Genomic DNA, 27,922 nt, shown 5'->3' on the forward strand with positions numbered 1-27,922 from the left:
TGAAACATAAGGTGATGGCGGCAAATGAATGGCACGGCAATGGGCCTCAGGATCTCGTCACGGTATCTCTGTGCATTGAAATTGCCATCGATACAACTTTGACATCAGCAAACCGCTCGCCCACACGACACCATACAGATGAAACCGGGATGTATCCATGAAGAGCACACTTCTCCAGCGTGCCAGTGGCCATCGAAGGTCAGCATTTTCCCACTGAAGTCGGTTACGACACCGAACTGCAGTCAGGTCAAGACCCCGGTGAGGACGACGAGCACAGAGATCAGGTTCCCTGAGACAGTTTCTGACAGTTTGTGCAGAAATTCTTTGGTTGTGCAAAACCTCAGTTTCACCAGCTGTCCGGCTGGTCTCAGATGATCCCGCAGGTGAAGAAGCTGGATGTGGAGGTCCTGGGCTGCGGTTGTGAGGCCGTTTGGACGTACTGCCAAATTCTCTAAAACGTGGAGGCGGCTTATTGTAGAGAAATTAACATTAAATTCTCTGACAACAGCTCTAGTGGACATTCTTGCAGTCAGCATACCAATTGTGCACTCCATCAAAATTTGAGACATCTGTGGCATTGTGTTGTGTGACAAAACTGCACATTTTAGAGTGGCCTTTTATTGTCCCCAGCACCTGTGTAATGATCATGCTGTTTAATCAGCTTCTTGGTATGCCACACCTGTCAGGTGGATGGATTATCTTGGCAAAGGAGAAATGCTCAATAACAGGGAGGAAAACAAACTTGTGCACAAAATTTGAGAGAAATACAAAAAAATGTGTGGACAATTTCTGGTATATTTTATTTCAGCTCATGAAACCAACACTTTACATGTTGCGTTTATATTTTTGTTTAGTATAGAACACCACCACTCTATTTCACCGTGATTGTTGTAAATGAGTGTTCCAGTACTAATAACAATGAATGAATATAGTGTTATATACCGTATATACCGTAAATGTGTTTTATGTGTTAAATCTTAACATGTAAAAAAGCTTGTGAATAATAATAGTTTTGCATATTCAATCAAAAGACTGTTTAGTCAATAAATTACATAATTACACATATCAATGTAAGAGCTAACGAGCGAACGAGTGTGACTCAGTGGACAACTCTTTTGTTAGAATAAGAACATAAACAACCAGTATGAGCATAGTGATGTAGAAACCATATTGAAACACTAATGCTTTTTTTATTCATTTAAGCAATTGAAATTCTCTGGAGTTCTCTGAAGTAAGAAGCAGGAAAAGCTTCTGACCACAAAGACTGTTTAACCTCTATCCCTTTCCTCTGTTCCTCCTTCCCTGTCTCCATTCCAGCAGTGGGTATATTGATCTTTTCATAATTCCCTCACTCACTGACCACTCTGAAACCACTATCCATTTCCCTTTGTCTATAGTCGTTTAGAAAAATAAGACTAATGAAACTTTAACACACAGACAAAACATTAACAAGACTCTTAAAAGTGAACTGACTTATTCTTCTCATTGAGATCAGGGTTGGGGGGAGAGAGAAAGAGAGAGTGGAAGAGAAAAAGAAAGAAGGAGAAAGAGTTGATCATCTATTTCATGAATTTGGTGGAAAATCTTTACCATTAGCAATGGTACATATTCAACATTATCTCACAATCCATTATTACTTAGGAAGAAAGGTTTAGACTATAGTTAGCGGTGCTACATGATACTAGTAATCTAAATACATGGTGATGAAGAAGCTCCAAATCCAGCTGACATGACAATCACATGACGTATAAGTTTCATCTAACTTACTCAGCAAATTGTCAAAGACTGCAGCTACCCAAGTCATAGACTGTTCTCTCTGCTACCGCATGGTAAGGGGTACCAATACACCAAGTCTGAAACCAACAGGATCCTGAACAGATTCTACCCCCAGGCCATAAGACTGATCAATAGTTAACCAAATAGCTACCCAGACTATCTGCATTGACCCTTTTTGCACTAACACTTTTGACTCGTCACATACGCTGCTCCTACTGTTTATTATCTGTCTTGTTTCCTAGTCACTTTATCCCTCCCTATATGTACATATCTACCTCAATTAACAATTTACCCATACACATTGACTCAATACTGGTACCCCGTGTATATAGCCAAGTTATCGTTACTCATTGTGCATTTATTCCTTGTGTTATTATTACTTTTTTTCTCTCTGCATTGTTGGGAAGGGCCCTTTAGTAAGACTTTCACTGTTAGTCTACACCTGTTGTTTACAAAGCATGTGACAAATACAATTTGATTTGAACTACATACATTACGCTTAGTCTACATGTGAGGAGCTTATCCCCCACTGGGCGCATCAATTCAATGTCTATTCCACATTGGTTCAATGTCATTTCATTGACTACAGCAGGGAGAAGTAGCTGTGTTCAAGGGCTAGAGAGGAAAAGTTTGAGCTATTATGGAAGATCATTGTTGATTGTTAGCACTAGTTTGGTAGCTGGTTAAACAGAAGCAGACAGCAGGGTAGCCATTTGGTTTTGGAGCTGGAAGGATAAGCATCGGATAGAACTAGAAGACTAATTCATTGTCAGTAGCTGAGAAAGGTGACTGGTTGTCATTTGTCAATAGCTAGACCAGGAGTACCATTGGTTTGTAGGATTTTGAAAAACTAGCTATAGTACGAGAGGTCTAACAGGTTAGTAACAAGTAAGAAGTTCAGTCTCCTGGGGAAACTAGTTGGTTAGGGTTAATATTAGGGGTCAGGGGTTAGATGCCAGAGGTCCCAGCCTCTACTTGAGGCTCTTCTCTTTAGGCATTTTGTTAGGAGGCAGGAGTAGTTCTGAGTCCTCCTGGGGCCCCGGGCCCTTCATCGCCATACTGGCCCCTACCATAGCTGGATAACTCCTGTTCCTCCTCATCCCCTCTGGTCCAAAGGGCGACCCGGGCCTCCGTAGCCCACCCAGAGGCCCCAGGAGGGGGCTTGGTCCCCCGGTTACACCCCCTGGTCCTGGAGGACACCCAGCCACACCCAGGCGCCTCACCTTGTCCACCAGGTTCAGGTTATGAACTGTGACGCTAACATCTGTCTGGCTCTCACAGTCTCTCCCCCTCTGCTGCCTCCTGCTCCGGCTGCTCCCCATCCCCCCCGCTACTTCCTTCAGAATGGACCGTGCCGGCTTGGAGGCCAGGAAGTTGTCATAGGAAGGAGACTTGAAGTCGAAGCCCGCGGGGGTGTTGGTCCCCGAGGATGGGGGGTCGTGTCCTGTGGGGGAGTTGGGGGGAGTGGAGGGGCGGAGGGAGTCGGGGTGGGGGGCTGGGTGGAGGTTAGGGGTGATAGAGGTACTGAACAGCACCCCTCCGCTCCCCACCCCGGGCCCGCCAGCCCTGTCCCAGCCCTGGGTCTGGTGGTGGTACATGGCTGCAGAGATGCCTCTCTCCTGCAGAAGGCGCACTAATCCCAGAGAGGTACTGGTGGTACGTGTGGCTTCCCTGAAGAAGGGGAAATCATATACACACACGGGCAGGTGCACACACACACACACACACACACACACACACACACACACACACACACACACACACACACACACACACACACACACACAAACACACACACACACACACACACAAAGTCCTGGGAATGAGACGTAGTAGCTAGAGTCAATCTATCAAGTTTTATATATTGTGTGTGTGTGTGTGTGTGTGTGTGTGTGTGTGTGTGTGTGTGTGTGTGTGTGTGTGTGTGTGTGTGTGTGTGTGTGTGTGTGTGTGTGTGTGTGTGTGTGTGTGTGTGTGTGTGTGTGTGTATGTGTGTGTGTGTGTACCTGAGGTTGGTAGAGGACTCAGAGGGTCGTAGTAGACTCATCCTGCGGGGGGTGTGACAGGGCGTTGCAGCGGGAGTGGCCAGGATAGATGATGTCATCACACAGGATGACGAGGACATGCCGGGGTTAACACTGGAGAGGAGGGAAGGGAGAACAACACCATTTAAAAAAGACGTGCAGAGAAAGAACAGAGAACATCACAACAATTGTGATCTATTAGATAACGTGTGGACAGTGAACAAGTGTACACTTTAGAGAGAAGAGGGAGAAGGAGGAGTATGGTGGTAGAGAAGGAGGAGAGGGAGGTGTATGGTGGTAGAGAAGGAGGAGAGGGAGGTGTATGGTGGTAGAGAAGGAGGAGAGGGAGGTGTATGGTGGTAGAGAAGGAGGAGAGGGAGGTGTATGGTGGTAGAGAAGGAGGAGATGTAGGTGTATGGTGGTAGAGAAGGAGGAGAGGGAGGTGTATGGTGGTAGAGAAGGAGGAGAGGGAGGTGTATGGTGGTAGAGAAGGAGGAGAGGGAGGTGTATGGTGGTAGAGAAGGAGGAGATGGAGGTGTATGGCGTGTCTCTGTACCTGGGTGTGACGCGGGTCAGCTCATCAGTTGGGTGTAGGATACGACAGGTAGTAAAGGTGTAGGTAGAGCTGGTATGGGCCATGCATTTACCTGGGTAGTACACAGCTGAAAACACAAAGACACAAACACACAGAATAGTCTATCTGTTCTCCGCTACCTTTTCTGGCTGGAAAAGTGGCAGTGAACCACTGAACCACTCAGTGAACCACTGAACCACTCAGTGAACCACTCAGTGAACCACTGAACCAGTGTGTATATGACTGAACCAGTCAACCACTCAGTTAACCACAAAACCACTACACCACTTTCTCTTTCTCTATCGCTCTCTCTCTGTCTTTTGAATCGCTCTCTCTCTATCTCTTTGAATATAAATGGTTAAGTATTCTTAGTATCTAACGTGTTGTTGTAGCATCTATCATAGTATCTGTATGTGCATATAGAAACATACCTGCAGGATCAGTGTTGCTTAGGTGAGGGGAGGGAGAGGGGGTTGAGGGTGAGGCGAGGTGGCTGGGGGGGGTAGAGGGGTGAGGAGGGTGAGGCTGAAGGGGGAGGGCGGGGGAGGCGGAGGCTGAGGAGGTGGGGAGACTCTGGAAGTATTGCTCTCCTGGTTCATCCTCCTCGAAACCACCCCATGGATACACCTGCAACACCCAAACGCACACACACACCCATGGGAAACACACACACACACACACACACACACACACACACACACACACACACACACACACACACACACACACACACACACACACACACACACACACACACACACACACACACACACACACACACACACACACACACACACAGGTTATTCCATATACACACACACCCATGGGAAACACACACACACACACACACACACAAACACACAGGTTATTCCATATACACACACACCCATGGGAAACACACACACACACACACACAAACACACAGGTTATTCCATATACACACACACCCATGGGAAACACACACACACACACACACACACACTTACCTGTTCCAGCTCTAGTTCCAGAGGCCTGAAGCCTTTAGGTACAACCCCAGGTCTAGCATCCAAGATCACTCCTAAGTGGGGCTGAGCCAACTGCTGCCAGTGGTGAAGGGTCGCAGAGCCTGGAGAGGACAGGACCAAGAGGGAAATACAAAGGGTGAGAGAAACATATTACATACAAGCACAGGCACACACACACACATACATTTTCACAATTTGCTAAATATGGTTAAACATTTGAGAGAAGTGAGGAAAGTGGGTATGTTTTATTGTACTGCATGAAAACATCTCAACTGTAGACTATGGAGGACCTGAGCCCTAGGACCATGCCTCAGGACTACCTGGCATGATGACTCCTTGCTGTCCCCAGTCCACCTGGCCGTGCTGCTGCTCCAGTTTCAACTGTTCTGCCTGCGGCTATGGAACCCTGACCTGTTCACCGGACGTGCTACCTGTCCCAGACCTGCTATTTTCAACTCTCTAGAGACAGCAGGAGCGGTAGAGATACTCTCAATGATTGGCTATGAAAAGCCAACTGACATTTACTCCTGAGGTGCTGACTTGTTGCACCCTCGACAACTACTGTGATTATTATTATTTGACCTTGCTGGTCATTTATGAATATCTTGGCCATGTTCTGTTATAATCTCCACCCGGCACAGCCAGAAGAGGACTGGCCACCCCTCATAGCCTGGTTCCTCTCTAAGTTTCTTCCTAGGTTTTGACCTTTCTAGGGAGTTTTTCCTAGCCACCGTGCTTCTACACCTGCATTGCTTGCTGTTTGGGGTTTTAGGCTGGGTTTCTGTACAGCACTTTGATATATCAGCTGATGTAAGAAGGGCTATATAAATACATTTGATTTGATTTGATTAAAGCCATAAAAGTAAAGCCCAACACAAAGCTAGGGAGGTTGCAGAGAAAGATGAGACTGCAGAGAAAGATGAGACTGCAGAGAAAATGAAAAAAACACACACAGAAAACAGAAGTGAAAGAATAAAGAGATAAAAAGAAGAGAATGAGGTCAGGTTTTTATTGAAGATGCAGAGTAAAAGTTGAGTTAAACAGAAGATGAAAAATGAACAAAGGATTTCATTAAAATTAGTAAATGAGATGAAAGAAATGTAAGTATTATAACAAGAAAGAAAGTAGCAGGGGAAAAAGTACACCAAAACAGATGGAACGGTGAACTAAAGACAAAATAAATAGACTCAGATATCTAACATATTTAGGGGGTGGTAAAGTTGACTAAAACATTAATGTTACATCAAATGTTATCATGTTGCATACTTCTCCCCTCACCAGCAGAGGGTAGCAGCAGCACAACAAAACACCACACTGCTCATGATTAAACTTATATTTTTAGGTTATCCCCAGCCAGCCTCTAGGCTGAGGGTCTCTATAGTAGGAGTGTTGTGAGGTGGAGAGGCCTGACTTACGATGGTGATGCATCAGAGACCAGAAGGAGTTAAACAACATTAAAGATACAGGACGCTCTCCTCTTTCTATCCCTTCTTCTGTCTCTCTCCCCTGTTCTACCTCTCTAGCCCATCTCCTCCCTCGCTCCCTCTCTCTATCCAACCCCCTCTTTCTGCTCCAACTTCTTCTCCCTCTCTCCCTCTCTCCTCCACTCTTTTCCCCATCCCTTCCCTCTCCCTCTCCTTCTCTCTCTACCTCGCTCCCTCCTTCCACATCTTGCTGCCATTCCCTACCTCTCTCCCACGGCTTGGCCAGCCCCTCCCTCTCTTCCCTCTCCCTCTCTCTCCTCCACCCCATCCTTCTCTCCTCCTCTCCCCTCATCCCCACCTTTCTCTTCTCCTCTCCCCTCATCCCCCTCTCCTCCTCTCCCTCACCTTCCAGGGGTTTAACGATCTGTAGTTTGTCGGGGAGGTATGGTCGGGAGGCCCACAGGTGTAATGACCCCAGAGACATGATGCTATCTGAGGGGGTCATCCCGCCCCCCTGTCCCCCCCCATCCTGCGCAACTCCTCCTCCACCTCTCCTCCTCCCTCTCTCCTCTTCAAAGAAGCGTCTCTCGCTCAGGTTGTTCTGGCGGCGCAGGGACAGGCGGCGTAACGCCAGCCTCAGGTCCTCAACACCAGCTGCTTTCTTAGCACGGGCGTCCACACTAAAGCCCAAACAGAAATAGATAAATATTACTAGACTGATGCACAGAAATAGACTATTTAAAAAAAATAACCTGGTGAATATGAAAAGATTGCTCTAATTTCATTTTAATATGGTTTGTTAGATTTTAAACATTTCTTCAGGCGAGGTAAACTGTACAACTATACTGTGTCAAAGACAGGCTGGAACAATCACAGGTTCAGGTATGCACGACTTACCTGTCCTGATTGTCTGCTGCTGACTCCATGAGCATGCTCTGTTGTCGGTTGTCAAGGGCGACGCCGTCACCTCTGACATCCCAGCTAATGCTAACAGCCATGGGCGTGGTCCTGCCACTAGAGTGAGCGGAGCTAAGAGACGACGCCTGATTGGATCCCGGGATGTTGGCGTTGGACGGGATTGGAGAACGCTGTCGGACCATCTGGTTGATGTTCTTCACTGTCTCAAACACACGCTTGTGGTGCACCCTGTTCACACACATAAAATGAAATAGGCATGAGTGTAGGCAAGTATGGTAGCTATGAGTATATATTATGAGTATAGGTGAGTTTATGTTACTAGACAGTATTGAGAAAGATTAGAAGAGTGTTATAAACTAATAGAAGCGTGTGTACTTCTGTTCCCCGCACTCAGGGTCATCCAGACTCATCTCCTTCCTCATCGTCCCCTCTATCTCTGCTGCCAGGGAGTCCTGCCGTACACACACAGCATACACACACACACACACCATAGACACACACACCGTCAGCTCTATGATATGCACCTACACTCTCAAAAGGAGATCACTCTTTTGAGAGTGTACGTTCTGATAATCCCTACCACACACATACCATAGGGTAGAGACCCAGAGGATGGAATCTGCGTGGTGTTCCAGCAGGATGGTTTCTGTTCCTCAAGTACTTCAGCTCTTCCTGAGCCTCATGGAGCATCTCTATACACTCTGAATACTTATCATCCAAATCTGTTAGCTAGAGAGAAGGAACAGAAGAGAGCAGGCTTGATTACTTTTCTCATTGGTAAAGTATTCATGAGGTGTAGGTTGGCAAAGGGTTAGGGTGTGAATCTAACCTCGACTGTGAGTTGTCTCTGGGCATCTTTAGCTGCCCCTAGGTGCTGAGAGAGCTCCTCATTCTCCACTGCGTACTGAAGAAAAACACACACAAAGAGAGTATTGTACTGAGCATATACCACATTGCGTGCAGTGTAGTACTGAGGGTAAAGCATGCGTCTCTCACCGACTTGGCTTTCTTCTGTAGGTCAACTATTTGAGAGAGCAGGTGTGTGATCTCCTCCTGCTGTCGCATGGCGTCCTCTGTCTTCCGAGCCAACTCCTCCGCTATGCTGTTTATCTGCAGACTGGACTGTCCTGGAGACAGGAGAGGAGAGAGGGGAGAGGGGGGATTCATTAGGTGTTTATCTGCAGACTGGACTGTCCTGGAGACAGGAGAGGGGAGAGGGGAGAGGGGGGATTCATTAGGTGTTTATCTGCAGACTGGACTGTCCTGGAGACAGGAGAGGGGAGAGGGGAGAGGGGGGATTCATTAGGTGTTTATCTGCAGACTGGACTGTCCTGGAGACAGGAGAGGGGAGAGGGGAGAGGGGGGATTCATTAGGTGTTTATCTGCAGACTGGACTGTCCTGGAGACAGGAGAGGGGAGAGGGGGGATTCATTAGGTGTTTATCTGCAGACTGGACTGTCCTGGGGACAGGTGGCAGAAGAGGGAGGATTCATTAGCTGCTCTGGCAACATTATTTTAAATATAGAGGCATTCAATGCCAGTGAAGTATATTTTAATTGATAGAAAAGGATGGAGAGCATAGAGAGAGCATAGAGAGAGCGAGAGAGCGAGAAAGAGCTAAAGAGGAAGAGAGAGAGAGAGAGAGAGGAAGAGAGAGAGAGAGAGAGAGAGAGAGAGAGAGAGAGAGAGAGAGAGAGAGAGAGAGAGAGAGAGAGAGAGAGAGAGAGAGAGAGAGAGAGAGAGAGAGAGAGAGAGAGAGAGAGAGAGAGAGAGAGAGAGAGAGAGAGAGAGAGAGAGAGAGAGAGAGAGAGAGAGAGAGAGAGAGAGAGAGAGAGAGAGAGAGAGACAAACTCAGGAGGTATGGATCATGAGGAAAGAAAGAGTATAAGAGTATATTACTCCTCCACTCACTGAGTTCTTTAACACAGTCGTTGACCAGCTGTTGTTCCTTCTCCTCGTAGGTCTCAGTCTCAGTCTTCAGATTACAGGCCTCTGAGCGGAGGGATAGGTTCTCTTCCTCAAGCTCTCTGAGTTTCCTCTGCATAGAGTCAGCTCCAAATCCTGATACACCCAGCAGCTTACTTCGCTTACTCCTAGATGTAGAGAGAGCGGGGGAGAGAGAAAGCGAGAGAGAGAGAGAGAGAGAGAGAGAGAGAGAGAGAGAGAGAGAGAGAGAGAGAGAGAGAGAGAGAGAGAGAGAGAGAGAGAGAGAGAGAGAGAGAAAGCGAGACAAAGGGGGAAAGCGAGAGAGTGAGAAAGAGTGCGAGCGAGAGAGCGAGAGAAAGAGAAAGAGGGAGAAAGAGAAGTTCAGGGGGTATGGATCATGAGCTCAGGGGCTCCTGAGTTCTTCTGGAAAAAATATAATTATAGTTGGATAAATGTGGATAAACTTCAATTTTTTTGCAAGGACTTATACAGGATACTACCCTCTACATCAAAACCTTAAAATAAAAAATCCTTGATGTTGGACAAAATTACCAGAATGGATTCTTAGTACCAAGGACTATCAAGATCAAACGTCTAACAAACCAAAACCTGCAGAAGAAACACAGCGGAACCTGGAAATACCATCCAACACAAAACTGAGTGAGTAATGTTCAGTCTGAACCTGGAAATACCATCCAACACAAAACTGAGTGAGTAATGTTCAGTCTGAACCTGGAAATACCATCCAACACAAAACTGAGTGAGTAATGTTCAGTCTGAACCTACTTCTGAAGTCAAAAAGTAAAAGACAATAATCTCTAGGTAATTTTGTTATATAAAGCTTAATAAATAAGGCTACTAAGCTACCAAGCTGCTAGAACAGAACTGACCTGGCTGCAACTCCAATTAGCACTGAAGTGTGTGAAGTGAGAGGTGTGAAAACTCTTCTGCCATTGTTAGGCTCAAGAGTTTCACAGCCTCCCCCACCCAAATGCAGAGGCCTTTGAAGTCCCTCTCTTAACAGACCCCCTGTCAGCTCTCCCGATAGCTCTCCTGACAACCCCCACACATCCACTGAGGACACCCAAAAGCCAGAAATTGTGCTCCTCATTGACTCAAATGGCAAATACATTAAAGAGAATAAACATTTTCGCAAACACCAAGTGGCTAAACTCTGGTGCCCAAACACTAGGCATGCCCTGGAGCTGTTGTCAGAGGACAGACTAGGGTCCCCCAGCCACATTATAATTCACACGGGCACAAACAACCTGAGGTCCCAGCAGCAAAGGGTGGCCACAGCACTCAAGGGAGTGATTGAAAAAACTTCTTCCACTTTGCCCAACGCACAAGTGGTTATCTCCACCCTGCTACCACGAAAAGACATTCACCTTGTCACCATACAGTGGGTGAATGCAAGCATTTCCAGGGACTGTGCCTCAAAACCTAACGTCTACCTGGCCCACCACTCCAACCTTGACTTGAACAGCCTTTACAACCAGGTCCACCTCTACAAGGCAGCAATCCCAACTTTTGCCAGGACCCTGAAGGAAGTCACCCTCAACCGCAGCCACAGCACCTCACACAGGAGCAACATAGCAATTGTAAACAGGAACAGTTTACATCTGGCTCGAAATTAATAAGGAAATGATCTCAACAGAGAAAAATGTCCTCATGTGTGCTACCTACAGTATCTCTCCCCATACTTTAACGATGACAGCTTCTCCATCCTAGAGGGGGAGATCAACCATTTCCAGGCCCAGGGACATGTACTAGTCTGTGGCGACCTAAATGCCAGAACTGGACAAGAACCTGACACTCTCAGCACATAGGGGGACAAACACCTACCTGGAGGTGACAATATTCCCCCCCAAACTATGACAAAACAACCAACAGAAATGGATCACAACTCCTGCAGCTCTGTCGCACGCTGGGTCTGTACATAGTCAATGGTAGGCTTTGAGGAGAATCGTATGGTAGGTAAAGATACAGCTCATCCCTTGGCAGTAGTACTGTAGATGACTTTATCACTGACCTCAACCCAGAGCGTTCACAGTCAGACCACTAACACCCCTATCAGATCAGAGCAAAATCACAGTCTACCTGAACAGACCAATACTCAATCATGAGGCATCAAAGCCAAAGGAACTGAATAATATTAAGAAATGTTATAGAAGGAAGGAAAGTAGTGTAGAAACCTAACAAAAAACTATTAGGCAACAACAAATTCAATCCCTTTTAGACAACTTTCTGGACAAAACACTTCACTGTAATAGTGAATGTGTAAACTTGGTAGTAGAAGCCTAAACAGTACATTTGACCTCTCAGCTTCTCTATAAAATGTAAACATTTTAAGCAGACAACCGAATAAAATTAACAACAAAGACAAATTGTTTGATGAAGAACGCAAAAACCTAAGAAATAAATTGAGAAACCTATCCAATCAAAAACATAGAGACCCAGAAAACCTGAGCCTACGCCTTCACTATGGTGAATCACTAAAACAATACAGAAATACACTACGGAAAAAGAAGGAACAGCACGTCAGAAAAGAGCTCAATGTAATGGAAGAATCCATAGAATCTAACCACTTCTGAGAAAATTGGAACACACTAAACAAACAACCACATGAAGAGTTATCTGTCCAAAACGGAGATGTATGGGTAAACCACTTCTCTAATCTTTTTGGCTCTATAACAAAGTACAAACAGCAAAAACATATATATGATCAATTACAAATCTTAGAATCAGCTATTAAAGACTACCAGAACTCACTGGATTCTCCAATTACATTGAATGAACTACAGGACAAAATACAAACCCTCCAACCCAAAAAGGCCTGTGGTGTTGATGGTATCCTACATGAAATGATAAAATATACAGAACACAAATTCCAATTGGCTGTACTTAAACTCTTTAACATTATCAGCATTTGGAACCAAGGACTGATAACCCTAATCCACAAAAGTGGAGACAAATTTGACCCCACTAACTACCGTGGGATATGCATCAACAGCAACCTTGGCAAAATCCTCTGCATTATCATTAACAGCAGACTTGTACATTTCCTCAGTGAAAACAATGTACTGAGCAAATGTCAAATAGGCTTATTACCAAATTACTGTACGACAGAACACGTATTCACCCTGCACACCCTAATTGACAAACAAACCAAAACAAAGGCAAAGTCTTCTCATGCTTTGTTGACTTCAAAAAAGCTTTTGACTCAATTTGGCATGAGGGCCTGCTATACAAATTGATGGAAAGCGGTGTTGGAGGAAAAACATATAAAATCCATATAGACAAACAACAAGTGTGCAGTTAAAATTGGCAAAAAGCACGCATTTCTTTCCACAGGGCCGTGGGGTGAGACAGGGCCAGGGGGTGAGACAGGGCCGTGGGGTGAGACAGGGATGCAGCTTAAGCCCCTCCCTCTTCAACATACATATCAACGAATTGGCGAGGGCACTAGAACAGTCTGCAGCACCAGACCTCATCCTACTAGAATCTGAAGTCAAATGTTTACTGTTTGCTGATGATCTGGTGCTTCTGTCCCTAACCAAGGAGAGCATAGAGCAGCACCTAGATCTTCTGCACAGATTCTGTCAGACCTGGTCCCTGACAGTAAATCTCAGTAAGACAAAAATAATGGTGTTCCAAAACAGGTCCAGTTGCCAGGTCCACAAACACAAATTCCATCTAGACACCGTTTCCCAAGAGCACACAAAAAAACGATACATACCTTGGCCTAAACATCAGCACCACAGGTAATATCCACAAAGCTGTGAACGATCTGAGAGACAAGGCAAGAAGGGCCTTCTATGCCACCAAAAGGAGCATAAAATTTGTCATAGCAATTAGGATCTGGCTAAAAATACTTTAATCAGTTATTGCCCTTTATGGTTGTGAGGTCTGGGGTCTGCTCACCAACCAAGAATTCACAAAATGGGAAAAACACCAAATTGAGGCTCTGCATGCAGAATCCTGCAAAAATATCCGGTGTACAACGCAAAACACCAAATAATGCATTCAGACCAGAATTAGGCCGATACCCGCTAATTATCAAAATCCAGAAAAGTGCCGTTAAATTCTACAACCATCTAAAAGGAATCGATTCCTGTCACGTCTGCTCCTGCTCCTCCTCTCCGGCGTACGATGGACTCCATTACCTTCATCATCTCCTCCCCTTTATATGTCACTCTCCCATGTTCACTCACCAGTTGGTATTGTTCTTGTGTATCACCGTACTGCCTTATGTTAGTGTCGTGTTCTTGGTTTTGTTGTTTTATTAAAACGTTTCACTTGCACCTACTTCTGACTCCCCGCCCATCATTACAATTCCCAAACCTTCCTTAAATAACAAAGCCGTCACCTACAGAGAGATGAACCTGAAGAAGAGTCCCCTAAGAAACACATTAGACCCAACCAAATCATGAGAAAACAAAAAGATTATTACTTGACACATTGGACAGAGCAAACTGAAAACAGAGCAAACTAGAATGCTATTTGGCCCTAAACAGAGAGTACACAGTGGCAGAATACTTGACCATTGTGACTGACCCAAAATTAAGAAAAGCGTTGACTATTGTTCGATTCTATTATTAGAGTAAGAACTCGACGGATACTCTGAAAGCTTAAACCAAGTTTATTCTTCCCAGAGGGTCAATGCAGCTGTATTGACCCTCTGAGTTCTTACTCCTACTGATAACAATTAACTTCTGGTGTAGACCCTCTAAACCTAAGCACCAAATATTTCTATAGGATACCTGATAATTAACCCTATCCCAAGTTTAGGAGAATCCATCACTATGTACAGACTCAGTGAGCATAGCCTTGCTATTGAGAAAGGTCGGCGTAGGCAGACATGGCTCTCAAGAGAAGACAAAATGAGCTAGAAACTGAGCTGCACTTCCTAACCTCCTGCCAAATGTATGACCATATTTGAGACATACGTATATCCCTCAGATTAAACAGACCCACAAAGAATTCGAAAAAACAAATCCAATTTTGATAAACTCCCATATCTATTGGGTGAAATACCACAGTGTGCCATCACAGCAGCAAGATTTGTGACCTGCTGCCACAAGAAAAGGGCAACCAGTGAAGAACAAACACCATTGTAAATACAAACCATTTCTATTTATTTTCCCTTTTGTACTTTAACTAATTGCATATCGCTAAAACACTATATAGACATAATATGACATTTGACATTTATTATTTTGGAACTTGTGTGAGTGTAATGTTTACTGTTAACTTTTTTGTGGTTATTTCACTTTTGTTTATCATTTTCACTTGCTTTGGCAACGTAAACATATGTTTCCCATGCCAATAAAGCCCCTTGAATTGAATTGAAAGGGAGAAAGAGATAAAGCGAGAGAGAGAAAGAGGAGGGGTGAGCGAGAGAGAGAAAGAGGAGGGGGTGAGAGAGAGAGAGAGAGAAAGAGGAGGGGGTGAGAGAGAGAGAGAGAGAGAGAGAGAGAGAGAGAGAGAGAGAGAGAGAGAGAGAGAGAGAGAGAGAGAGAGAGGTGGGGGTGAGAGAGTGAGACAGAGAGAGAAAGACATTTAGGAATAGTAAACACACAGACAATACTAACGTGGGTGAGCCAGTAGTAGAGTCCTCTTCACTCTCCTCTGATGCATTGGTGTAGAACTGCAGCAACTCATCCTTCAGGTTCAACTCATGATGCAGCTGGGCCACCTGAGAACACACAGATCACTGAGCTGGTGATGCAGCACTAGCACTCAGTGTTGTTTACTGATATCAAAAACGAAATACCTATAACAGTGGATCTTTAAAAAGTCAAGTTTATACTACTGAAAAAATATACCCAAAATGTATTTTAAAAAACTGACCAATGACACCTAACTTTGCAACATTGGCAAAAAACAGAGCTGGGTTTATGCATGAGGAACTAATGCCCTTGTAACTCAGTTATTATAAATGCATGTGTGTGTACATGCACATGTGTGCTCTTCTGTGACCCAATGTCTCTCTCACCTCCTCTGTGATGTGTCCCACTTGTACCTCCAGGTAGTCATTCTGCTCTGTGAGCGTTCTGTTCTTCTTGAGCAGTGATTGGCCGATCCGAGCAGCCAACTCCAGGTCCCTCTCTTTCTCCTCCAGCAGACGTGTGACAGCATCGATGTCATTGTAGGTCTTCGTCATCTGGCCCACTCTGTCTGCACATAGCACTGTGGATGGAGAGAGGAGCTAGAATACACACACAACTGACTTGACACACACTGTTTATAGAGAAGAGTAAGAACACATTGAAATCTGATTTTAACCAATAGCCATAACCTCAACATATCCTTAACCATACCCCTAACCCAAAGCCTAAATTACACTAATTTACTTGCTAATCAATTCAAATGATATTGTCCATTTCATCCTTTACAGCATGGCCATCTAGTGAGAACCGGGGAATAGTGGTGCGCGGGTCAGCTGTTTGTTTACCCGCACCCGCCCGCAATTGCTAATAACCCATCCACAAGCACCCAACTATCAGAGACTATATGTGATAAAGTGAAAATCTGATGCCCGATCCCGAGACTAACCCACTAATACAGAACAGTCAGACACGTAAGGATTTGTTTTTTTAACAGGAGTGCAGGATTTTTTTTTGCCTAATTTAGATATAGTGCCTTCAGAAAATATTCACACCCCTTGACTTTTTCCTCTTTTTGATGTGTTACAGCCTGAATGTAAAATGGATTACATAGAGATTTTGTGTCACGGATCTACACACAATACCACATAATGTCATAGTGGCATAATGTTTTTAGAAACATTTACAAATTTATAAAAAATGAAAAGCTGAAATGTCTTCAGTCAATAAGTATTCAACCCCTTTGTTATGGCTTGCCTAATTAAGTTTAGGAATAAAGATTTGCTTTAAATGTTACATAATAACATTTACATTTACATTTACATTTACATTTAAGTCATTTAGCAGACGCTCTTATCCAGAGCGACTTACAAATTGGTGCATTCACCTTATGATATCCAGTGGAACAACCACTTTACAATAGTGCATCTAACTCTTTTAAGGGGGGGGGGGTTAGAAGGATTACTTTATCCTATCCTAGGTATTCCTTAAAGAGGTGGGGTTTCAGGTGTCTCCGGAAGGTGGTGATTGACTCCGCTGACCTGGCGTCGTGAGGGAGTTTGTTCCACCATTGGGGTGCCAGAGCAGCGAACAGTTTTGACTGGGCTGAGCGGGAACTGTACTTCCTCAGAGGTAGGGAGGCGAGCAGGCCAGAGGTGGATGAACGCAGTGCCCTTGTTTGGGTGTAGGGCCTGATCAGAGCCTGAAGGTACGGAGGTGCCGTTCCCCTCACAGCTCCGTAGGCAAGCACCATGGTCTTGTAGCGGATGCGAGCTTCAACTGGAAGCCAGTGGAGAGAGCGGAGGAGCGGGGTGACGTGAGAGAACTTGGGAAAGTTGAACACCAGACGGGCTGCGGCGTTCTGGATGAGTTGTAGGGGTTTAATGGCACAGGCAGGGAGCCCAGCCAACAGCGAGTTGCAGTAATCCAGACGGGAGATGACAAGTGCCTGGATTAGGACCTGCGCCGCTTCCTGCGTGAGGCAGGGTCGTACTCTGCGAATGTTGTAGAGCATGAACCTACAGGAACGGGTCACCGCCTTGATGTTAGTTGAGAACGACAGGGTGTTGTCCAGGATCACGCCAAGGTTCTTAGCACTCTGGGAGGAGGACACAATGGAGTTGTCAACCGTGATGGCGAGATCATGGAACGGGCAGTCCTTCCCCGGGAGGAAGAGCAGCTCCGTCTTGCCGAGGTTCAGCTTGAGGTGGTGATCCGTCATCCACACTGATATGTCTGCCAGACATGCAGAGATGCGATTCACCACCTGGTTATCAGAGGGGGGAAAGGAGAAGATTAATTGTGTGTCGTCTGCATAGCAATGATAGGAGAGACCATAATAAGTAGCATGGGCCTACTCTGTGTGCAATAACAGTGTTTAACATGATTTTTTTTATAACTACCTCATCTCTGTACACCACACATAATTATCTGTAAGGTCCCTCAGACGAGCAGTGAATTTCAAATACAGATTCAACCACAAAGACCAGGGAGGTTTTACAATGCCTCGCAAAGAAGGGAATACTTTTGGGGAACTGTGGGGGGGATCTTGGAGGGCTGGTGGCCTGGCGGTTGGGAGGTTGAGCCGGTGGCTGATGGGTTGCTGGTTCTGTTAGACTAATGACTAATGTGATATAGATGTTGAGCGGCTTCATTGCAAGTAGATTGTATGTTTTAAATATTCAATCAAATTCCATTTTTTTAAGGACAGGCAACGTCCTCCATGAAAACCCGTTTCAGTCTGCTTTCCACCAGACACTGGGATATAAATTCACCTTTCAGCAGGACAATAACCTAAAACACAAGGCCAAATCTACACAGGAGTTGCTTACTAAGTAGACAGTAAATGTTCCTGAGTGGTCGAGTAACAGTTTTGACTTAAATCTACTTGAAAATCTATGGCAAGACCTGAAAATGGTGATCAATGATCAACAACCAATTTGACAGAGCTTGAAGAATTTAGAAAATAATATTGGGCAAATGTTGCACAATCCAGGTGTGGAAAGCTGTTAGAGACTTACCCAGAAAGACTCACAGCTGTAATCACTGCCAATGGTGATTCTAACATGTATTGACTCAGTAGTGTGAACACTTCATTTTTAATAAATATGAAAACATTTCTACAAACATGTTTTCACTTTGTCATTATGGGGTATTGGATTGGTGAGAAAAAACAACAATGTAATCCATCTTGAATTCAGGCTGTAACACAACAAAATGTGGAAAAGGTCAAGGGGTAGGAATACTTTCTGAAGGCTGTACATGTACGTTTCTGCTCATAATTTCCGGCATTTTGGTAGGCTATTTGATAGTCAACTTGTCTATAATTAGATACATACAACTTCTCTTCTGTCATTATATTTTGCCCTAGAACACTAATAAACCCTTGCTCACCAGAATAATGTCAGAAATCAATAGAATTAATGCTTTAATCTAGTTGCCATGGGTAAAATGTTCTCTGTCATCTCTGCTTCTTTCGCAGAGCAAAGACGATTAGGGACCTGGGAGAAAAATTCAATAACAAAACAAAAATTGAAAGATTTTCTGTGCAAAATGTCCAAATGACATCAGTTTGACCAGTGGTAAGAAAATAGAAAGCTGTGAAAACGACCCAACATGTTTCTGACAAGATTTCAGTTTGGATGTATATTTTATGTGGTTGAAATACTATCATAATTTATGATGCTGATAAAGACAGCCACTCTACAGACGGTATCTATTTGCATTCACATTCTCTTAAGATGCTGAAAGAAATCACATTTCTCCACTCATGTTCCCAGTCTAAATTTTACCTACATTTGGTATATAATTTTACTGCAAGAAATGCTTAATTCTGCAGGAGTTAATATTAAGACTATGTGAGAGGTTACAGACCTACAGTCAGTGTCCAGATTTCAGTTTACATTTAACCCATCTGAACAGTAGGCTACAGTTCCCTTGACGTGCCATAGGTCTATTTGAAGTCCCTGTCTTGTGACTGTCAATACAATATTGAGCCTCACATTCATCACACATAACATAATCACCAAATCTTCCTCAAACATTACTTTTCTGGCCCTCCCTTGTCTTTTTTTTCAACTCTCCATTGTGCAGCTTTTCTCTTATTGAATTAAACTTAACACCACAGACACATTGTCTTTATTGCCTCCATGAATTGACGTTAACTTTTTTTGGCCATTACCAAAAATATTTTCCGATTGCCGTGTAGGCTATTTTGCGCGTGTAAGCTTAGGCTTACGCACTAATGCCAGATAGCCTAAAACAATAAGAAAAAACTCAATGTGTAGCCTATAGATATATTATTGCACAACAATGATACATTTATGGATTTAAGGCATTGTTTTCTCTTTATTCAGACCGCTCGCCAGCCACCCTTCATCCACACAGTATTTCATTACCCTAAACCTGCCCCAGATTATGAGTCAACCCGTGCATCACTACTGGGGAATGCTTTTCCTGGAACACACTGAGGGTTCAGATAAGGGGACTATTTTCCATGTCGCACACGGCTGATGCGCCCAATAGGCCTGAAGCTGATATTGATCAGAACTATAATAATCAATTTAATTAGTAATGACCTAGAAACTCACTAAAACATAACATAGCCTCTTCTAAATCAACCAGCTTTACAATAAACTTCTAACTAAATTACAGTTAAAGAGAGCTAGAGCATCCATAAAATACAATGCTTCTTTAGCTTCCTCAACCTCCAATAGACAGACAATTCCTAAACCTGACGTGCTGTCATTAAACCAAGTACCAAAACAAAAACAAACATGAATCGAGACGCTGAGAAACTGAGACATATGATGTAAGGGAGTGTTTGTGAGCCTGAGGGTAGACAGCTCACACTGAACCAGCTCATCATCACACAGCTCCATCAGTTCCTCTTTTAACCTATTATAACACATTATTAAACATTATTATAAACTGGGTGGTTCGAGCCCTGAATGCTGATTGGCTGAAAGCCGTGGTATATCAGTCCGTATTCCACGGGTATGACAAAACATTTAATTTTACTGTTCTCATTATGTTGGTAACCAGTTTATAACAGCAATAAGGCATCTCAGGGGTTTGTGCTATATGGCCAATATATCACGGCTACGGGCTGTGTCCAGGCACTTAGCGTTGCGTCCTGCGTAAGAATAGGCCTTAGCCGTGGTATATTGGCCATATACCACACCCCCTTGGGCCTTATTGCTTAATTATACACTTACTAACCTTTACTTCTCTGGAGCCACAACATGAGAGTCAACTATGAGCGGAAAACAAGCTATACTAAAACACATTACAGACAAATCTCAAATATGAGCCTGAAGCACCATTCTCTCTACACAATACAGAACTAAATCCCTTAATGATAGGGTCTTACAATCTCTCTACAACAAACTGAAAAACAGGTTTACACTTAACACAACTCTCACCCTCTTTCTCTCTCTCTCTGAAAAACAAAGACACCCACAGACAGACAGACAGACAGACAGACAGACAGACAGACAGACAGACAGACAGACAGACAGACAGACAGACAGACAGACAGACAGACAGACAGACAGACAGACAGACAGACAGACAGACAGACAGACAGACAGACAGACAGACAGACAGACAGACAGACAGACAGACAGACAGACAGACAGACAGACAGACAGACAGACAGACAGACAGACAGACAGACAGACAGACAGACAGACAGACAGACAGACAGACAGACAGACAGACAGACAGACAGACAGACAGACAGACAGACAGACAGACAGACAGACAGACAGACAGACAGACAGACAGACAGACAGACAGACAGACAGACAGACAGACAGACAGACAGACAGACAGACAGACAGACAGACAGACAGACAGACAGACAGACAGACAGACAGACAGACAGACAGACAGACAGACAGACAGACAGACAGACAGACAGACAGACAGACAGACAGACAGACAGACAGACAGACAGACAGACAGACAGACAGACAGACAGACAGACAGACAGACAGACACACACACACACACACACACACACACACACACACACACACACACACACACACACACACACACACACACACACACACACACACACACACAAACACACACACACACACACACACACCAGTACTACCCTCAGTTCCCTCCTCATAGCACCAGTCCTCCAGCTCACATCCATCCCCTGTTATTCTCTCCATCCTCCTCATCCTCCTTTCCTCTCGTTACCTCCCTCTTCCCCTTTCCACAGTGACAGTACTTAGGTAGGAAAGTCACACACACACACACTGTAATGTACTGCTGAGTGAGAGCTGTAGCTGAGATAGCATCCTGATTGGAGGGGAGGAAGACAGAGGGAACAAATCAGAGATTGTAAAATCAGGGACAGACCCTCCTCCATTCCCAGTCACACCCACAGTCATGCTCACAGGCCATCTCAATACAGTAAACACACACGTATTCCCTCTCTGTCCAAGGACAAAGAGCATCCATCCACCTATATAATCACGGTTAAGCTTCCATCCACACTGAACACACACACACACACACACACACACACACACACACACACACACACACACACACACACACACACACACACACACACACACACACACACACACACACACACACACACACACACACACACACACACACACATCTCATCCCACACGACCAAAACAAGGCTGGGAACGATATTGTTTGGACTTCCCCCTGATGGTGTAGACCATGCCTGGGCAATTATTTCCCATGGAGGGCCACATTAGGATATATTTTTGCCATCGCGAGCCATAATCATATTACAGGATTATACATCATGTGTATGACTGTGTTGACAGATATATCTACTGTAAATCACATTCAGATATGCTACTTATTTTACTTTTTTAACATGCACAGAAATAAACCACATCCATGTTCTCCTTTTGGTAGGAATTTTCATTTTTAAACATGCAATGAACTACACGTAGGGAAAAGTACAGTGTGCATTCAGCACCACGGACAGAACTCCTGTTAACGGCTATGCACAAAAACACAAGAAAGAGAGAGCTCAACATTACATTTAAACTACTCAATCAGAGTGAGGAGTGAAGTCTCTGATGGGCATTGACTAGAGGAGTGAAGTCTCTGATGGGCATTGACTAGAGGAGTGAAGTCTCTGATGGGCATTGACTAGAGGAGTGAAGTCTCTGATGGGCATTGACTAGAGGAGTGAAGTCTCTGATGGGCATTGACTAGAGGAGAGAAGTCTCTGATGGGCATTGACTAGAGGAGGGAAGTCTCTGATGGGCATTGACGAGAGGAGTGAAGTCTCTGATGGGCATTGACTAGAGGAGTGAAGTATCTGATGGGCATTGACTAGAGGAGTGAAGTCTCTGATGGGCATTGACTAGAGGAGTGAAGTCTCTGATGGGCATTGACTAGAGGAGTGAAGTCAGGTAGTTTCTGACGTCACTACGAACAGGACTGCTGAGAGGTGAGAGTCGGTAAGAGATGATCTGTGTCTTGACTTGTTATATTTCATCACTGAAAATGTCTGTTCACATACATAGGTTGACCCAAACAGTACAAACATCTTCTGAGCAGAACTCCTAATCTTTGGAAAGTTTTGTTCATCGAGAGATGCATAGAACCTCATCAGTGACATTGTTTTGAATAGTTCTCCAATCACAGCATCAGACTGAAGATTGTTAATCTCAAATTGCAGGTCAGTGAGAGCGTTATCCACATTGAAGGTGAAAGGAGAGGAAACCAACAGCATGTAATTTTCCAACACTTTGAAATCCTCAAAACGACGAGAAAACTCACAGTTCAAAGTACAATGTATACTTCTCCCGCTGGTCATCTGATAGAGAGCAGACTGGTAGTGTCAGAAGGTGGGAGAGATTGTTGGCTTCTACTTGGCGGGTCAGGAGGAGTACAGCCTGGCCATGCTCTCTGGGCACAGCCTGGCCATGCTCTCTGGATCAGAGCTCTGTCCCTTTGGCTGTTGTTGCCTGCACGCAGCCGGTGTCTCAGCAGCCCTCTTCTCAGGTGAGTTCTGTGGCTTCGAGACACGGCAGAGGCCAGATCATTCCGCTATTGTGATAGGGAGTTCGATGGTGAGGCATATATCTGTACCTGGGGCAAAGACTTTGTGTTTTCCTGGGGGAAAAGTTGAGGATATCACCAGGTTGCTTCCCGGGCTGTGCGTCAGTCACCAGGGGTTGACACTGTCATGGTTCATGTGGGGTCAATGACATTATGAAGGGCAGCTCAGAACAGCTGAAGATGGATTTCAACAAACGCCCCGTAATGTCTGTCCCTCTGCCCTCCCTAAATCGTGGCATTGAATGGTTCAGCAGACTTTTAGCTCTCCATAATGGGCTACGAGACTATTGCAGATCTGTGGGTGTAACATTTATTAACAATCAATGGAAATAGTTGTTTTCCAGTTCAACATCTGGTTAGAATCTGTGTAGGGGTTTCAGTCCTGGACTCATAGCTACATGTGGCAAGATCTCATTGGTCTGAATGGTCTATACATTGAGCCTGAAACAGGACACAAGGAATTCTAATTGGTCAACAACAGGCTAGGGTTGGGGGTTATAAATTACATCCTGTCACTTTGTTCTGTGGAGAATCACTGCAGACAGGGAAGAATGAACATCTACTTCTCAGCATAACAGCTATGATCCGTTCTCTTTGAATAAGCCTATTTTTCTCCCCCTGATTTGCTTTGGGGTCTGTGTTAAGAATAACATCAACTGCTAACACACATCAACTAACTCATGCAAGCAGTAAAATTAGATTTTAAAAAACAGATACAAATACACCTTATGGAACAGCGGGGACTGTGAAGCAACACAAACATAGGCACAGACATATGCATATTACACACACACGATAGCATACGCACTATACACACACGTACATATGGATTTTGGGTTGTGGATATGTGGTAGTAGAGTAGGGGCCGGAGGGAACACACTTAATATGATGTGAAATCTGTTGGGCAAAACTGAAAGCGCGAACCACCGCATTTAACCATGGCAAGGTGGCAGATGCACAATTGAGAGCCAGCTGTCGGGCTGTATCACTGCCTGGTACGGCAACTGCACCGCCCGCAACCACAGGGCTCTCCAAAGGGTGGTGCGGTCTGCCCAACCCATCCCCGGGGGCAAACTACCTGCCCTCCAGGACATCAACCGCCCGAGCTACGGCCTATACACTATACATTATACATTATACACAGAGATCTAATATACTTGCTGAGTTATGCAACAGAGAAGATCTAGAACCTGTGTGGAAACTGTCTGTCATCTTCCCAAGCATTATAACAGCAAAAACCCTACACTATACTGCACACATAACCGCCCTCACACACAAACACTTACAGAAGTATTTGAGCGTCTCCTCGATCTGTTCTGTGGTCAGGTCGATGCGTGCGTCTGATGACAGTAGCGGTGTGTGTAGCCAGTCGTCATGGTCGTAACCGAAGACGGTGTCGGCACGTAACCGATACACCGGCAGCTGCTCCTCCAACAGACTGATGATCTCAACTTCCGGCAGGTCAGCAGTGTTACACACATCTAGGGGGGGGGGGGGGGGGGGGTTAAATCTGTACACTTATTTATGAATGAGAAAAGTATCACAGCCAGAAACAGGAGACACATCACATCCTATAACTATTTTCTCATTCCTGTTAGTAGATGCATACACACATTCATACGCACTCACACAGACTTACAAACATACTCATACACACACACACACCTACCAGTGAGGGTCTCAGCGTCCCTGCATGGTGGTGGTGGGGTGGGTGGTTCAGGCAGGCTCACATACTGCTCCTCCTCTCGGCTGGCCGGTCCGGGCTCTGGCTCTGGCTCTGGGTCCGGGGGCAGGGCGGGGGCTGGGGAGGCCAGCGTGGCTCACCTCTCACTGGGGGAGAGAATGGAGGGCCATGGGCCTACAGACCTGGAGTTCTATCTGGGTTACCAGGTACCTGCGGAGGAAGGAGAGGTGCAGAGGTCTAAACCTGAGAACGAGAGAGGGGAAGAGAAAGAGGGGGCTGAGAGAGAGAGGGGGGAGAGAGAGTGAGAGAGAAAGAGAGAGAGAGATAAGGGGTGTTGGAAAGAAAAAGTGAAAGCGTGAAGAAGAGAGATTAGATAAATGTTGGGGAAAGAGACAGACAGAAGACACTTTATAAATCAGTAGACCACTAGAACATGCTGATAGTGCACTTGGCCTCCTGCCAACCAAACATGCAATGGACAGACCATGGGCACATAGTAACTCACAACTACTGCAGTGACACTGCTTCTACTCTGGATACTATTTACTTCTATTTGTACTTTCATACCCTGGTCCCAGATCTGTTTGTGCTGTCTTGTCAACTCCTATGGTCATTGTCACACAGCGTGAGAAGTTGGCAAGACAGCACAAACAGATCTGGGACCAGGTTAGTACAGTACTTTGCTGATGTACTAGAATATCCATATCTGCCTACCACTCTATTTAAGACTGCAGATGGAGAGAGTAGAGAGGTGAGCAGAGGTTTCATCTGAACAGCTGGCTGCAGTCACACCACACACACCACACACAGTTACACACACACACACACACACACACACACACACACACACACACACACACACACACACACACACACACACACACACACACTCACTCACACTCACACCTCGCAGCATCTAACATTCTCATTACAAACGACATCACATCCCTCAAGTCATATCATTCAACTAACTAACAATCAATCAATTCAGAAGTCAATCACTCAGTACATTTCAGGCAATGTCATTCCAAACATGTTACATTTCATCTATTATTCACTGGTTACTATTTCCTCTAGGTGATATATGTTCTAATGTAATTAATGCAGCAGCTGGCAGTGACGTCGTCACCATAAAGTCTCAGTAATGTTTTTACTATACAAGGCTCTGTAATGTTGTTATTATTTGTATTTCTTTTATTTATTTCACCTTTATTTAACCAGGTAGGCCAGTTGAGAACAAGTTCTCATTTGAAACTGCGACCTGGCCAAGATAAAGCAAAGCAGTGATGGGCTGTTTACAGATGGGCTATGTACATGTGCAGTGATATGTGAGCTGCTCTGACAGCTGGTGCTTAAAGCTAGTGACGGAGATATGAGTCTCCAGCTTCAGTGATTTTTCCAGTTCGTTCCAGTCATTGGCAGCAGAGAACTGGAAGGAAAGGCGACCAAAGGAGGAATTGGCTTTGGGGGTGACCAGTGAGATATACCTGCTGGAGCGCGTACTACGAGTGGGTGCTGCTATGGAGCTGAGATAAGGCGGGGCTTTACCTAGCAGAGACTTGTAGATAACCTGTAGCCAGTGGGTTTGGCGACGAGTATGATGCGAGGGCCAACCAACAGGTCGCAGTACAGGTAGTGAGCGTACAGGTCGCAGTGGTGGGTAGTGTATGGGGCTTTGGTGACAAAACGGATGGCACTGTGATAGACTGCATCCAATTTGTTGAGTAGAGTGTTGGAGGCTATTTTATAGATGACATCGATGAAGTCGAGGATTGGTAGGATGGTCAGTTTTATGAGGGTATGTTGGCAGCATGAGTGAAGGATGCTTTGTTGCGATATAGGAAGCCAATTCTCGATTTAATTTGGGATTGGAGATGCTTGATTTGAGTCTGGAAGGAGAGTTTACAGTCTAACCAGACACCTAGGTATTTGTAGTTGTCCACGTATTCTAAGTCAGAGCCGTCCAGAGTAGTGATGTTGGACAGGCGGGCAGGTGCAGGCAGTGATTGATTGAATAGCACGCATTTAGTTTTACTTGCATTTAAGAGCAGTTGGAGGCCACGGAAGGAGAGTTGTATGGCATTGAAGCTCGTCTGGAGGGTTGTTAACACAGTGTCCAAAGAAGGGCCAGAAGTATACAGAATGGTGTCGTCTGCGTAGAGGTGGATCAGAGAATCACCAGCAGCAAGAGCGACATCATTGATGTATACAGAGAAGAGAGTCGGCCCGAGAATTGAACCCTGTGGCACCCCCATAGAGACTGCCAGAGGTCTGGACAACAGGCCCTCCGATTTGACACACTGAACTCTATCAGAGAAGTATTTGGTTAACCAGGCGAGGCAATCATTTGAGAAACCAAGGCTGTCGAGTCTGCCAATAAGAATGTGGTAATTGACAGAGTCGAAAGCCTTGGCCAGGTCGATGAATAGGGCTGCACTGTAATGTCTCTTATCGATGGCGGTTATGATGTCGTTTAGGACCTTGAGCGTGGCTGAGGTGCACCCATGACCAGCTCTGAAACCAGATTGCATAGCGGAGAAGGTACGGTGGGATTCGAAATGGTCAGTAATCTGTTTGTTAACTTGGCTTTCGAAAACCTTAGAAAGACAGGGTAGGATAGATATAGGTCTGTAGCAGTTTGGGTCTAGAGTGTCACCCCCTTTGAAGAGGGGGATGACCGCGGCAGCTTTCCAATCTTTCGGAATCTCAGACGATGCGAAAGAGAGGTTGAACAGGCTAGTAATAGGGGTTGCAACAATTTCGGCAGATCATTTTAGAAAGAGAGGGTCCAGATTGTCTAGCCCGGCTGATTTGTAGGGGTCCAGATTTTGCAGCTCTTTCAGAACATCAGCTATCTGGACTTGGGTGAAGGAGAAATGGAGGGGGCTTTGGCGGGTTGCTGTG

At 45.0% G+C, this 27,922-nt stretch overlaps 1 protein-coding gene across 1 annotated transcript; it reads right to left on the reverse strand.

Annotated features, from left to right (window-relative positions):
• Positions 1-777: 777 nt before the first annotated feature.
• On the reverse strand, positions 778-25,154 carry LOC139554984 (trafficking kinesin-binding protein 1-like). Its single transcript, XM_071368325.1, has 16 exons — positions 25,004-25,154; positions 24,621-24,815; positions 15,645-15,838; positions 15,241-15,344; positions 9,632-9,813; positions 8,717-8,847; positions 8,550-8,624; positions 8,312-8,449; positions 8,096-8,172; positions 7,700-7,948; positions 7,208-7,482; positions 5,361-5,479; positions 4,806-5,001; positions 4,357-4,462; positions 3,783-3,914; positions 778-3,447 (listed from the first exon to the last, which is right to left on the reverse strand). The coding sequence occupies exons 3-16, from the start codon at positions 15,810-15,812 to the stop codon at positions 2,748-2,750; spliced, it is 2,652 nt and encodes an 883-aa protein (XP_071224426.1). The 5' UTR covers positions 15,813-15,838; positions 24,621-24,815; positions 25,004-25,154; the 3' UTR covers positions 778-2,747.
• Between the last annotated feature and the right edge of the window lie 2,768 nt (positions 25,155-27,922).

The sequence above is a fragment of the Salvelinus alpinus genome, chromosome 26, assembly GCF_045679555.1.
Source record: "Salvelinus alpinus chromosome 26, SLU_Salpinus.1, whole genome shotgun sequence".
NCBI lineage: Eukaryota > Metazoa > Chordata > Actinopteri > Salmoniformes > Salmonidae > Salvelinus > Salvelinus alpinus.

Excerpts from the sequence above, each read along its gene's own strand:
- LOC139554984 (XM_071368325.1), bottom strand. The coding sequence starts at position 15,812 with ATGACGAAGACCTACAATGACATCGATGCTGTCACACGTCTGCTGGAG. Across the intron at positions 7,949-8,095 it reads CCTGAGTGCGGGGAACAGAA|GGTGCACCACAAGCGTGTGT; the intron begins GTACACACGCTT and ends GTGTGTGAACAG. Across the intron at positions 7,483-7,699 it reads GCAGCAGACAATCAGGACAG|TGTGGACGCCCGTGCTAAGA; the intron begins GTAAGTCGTGCA and ends TTTGGGCTTTAG.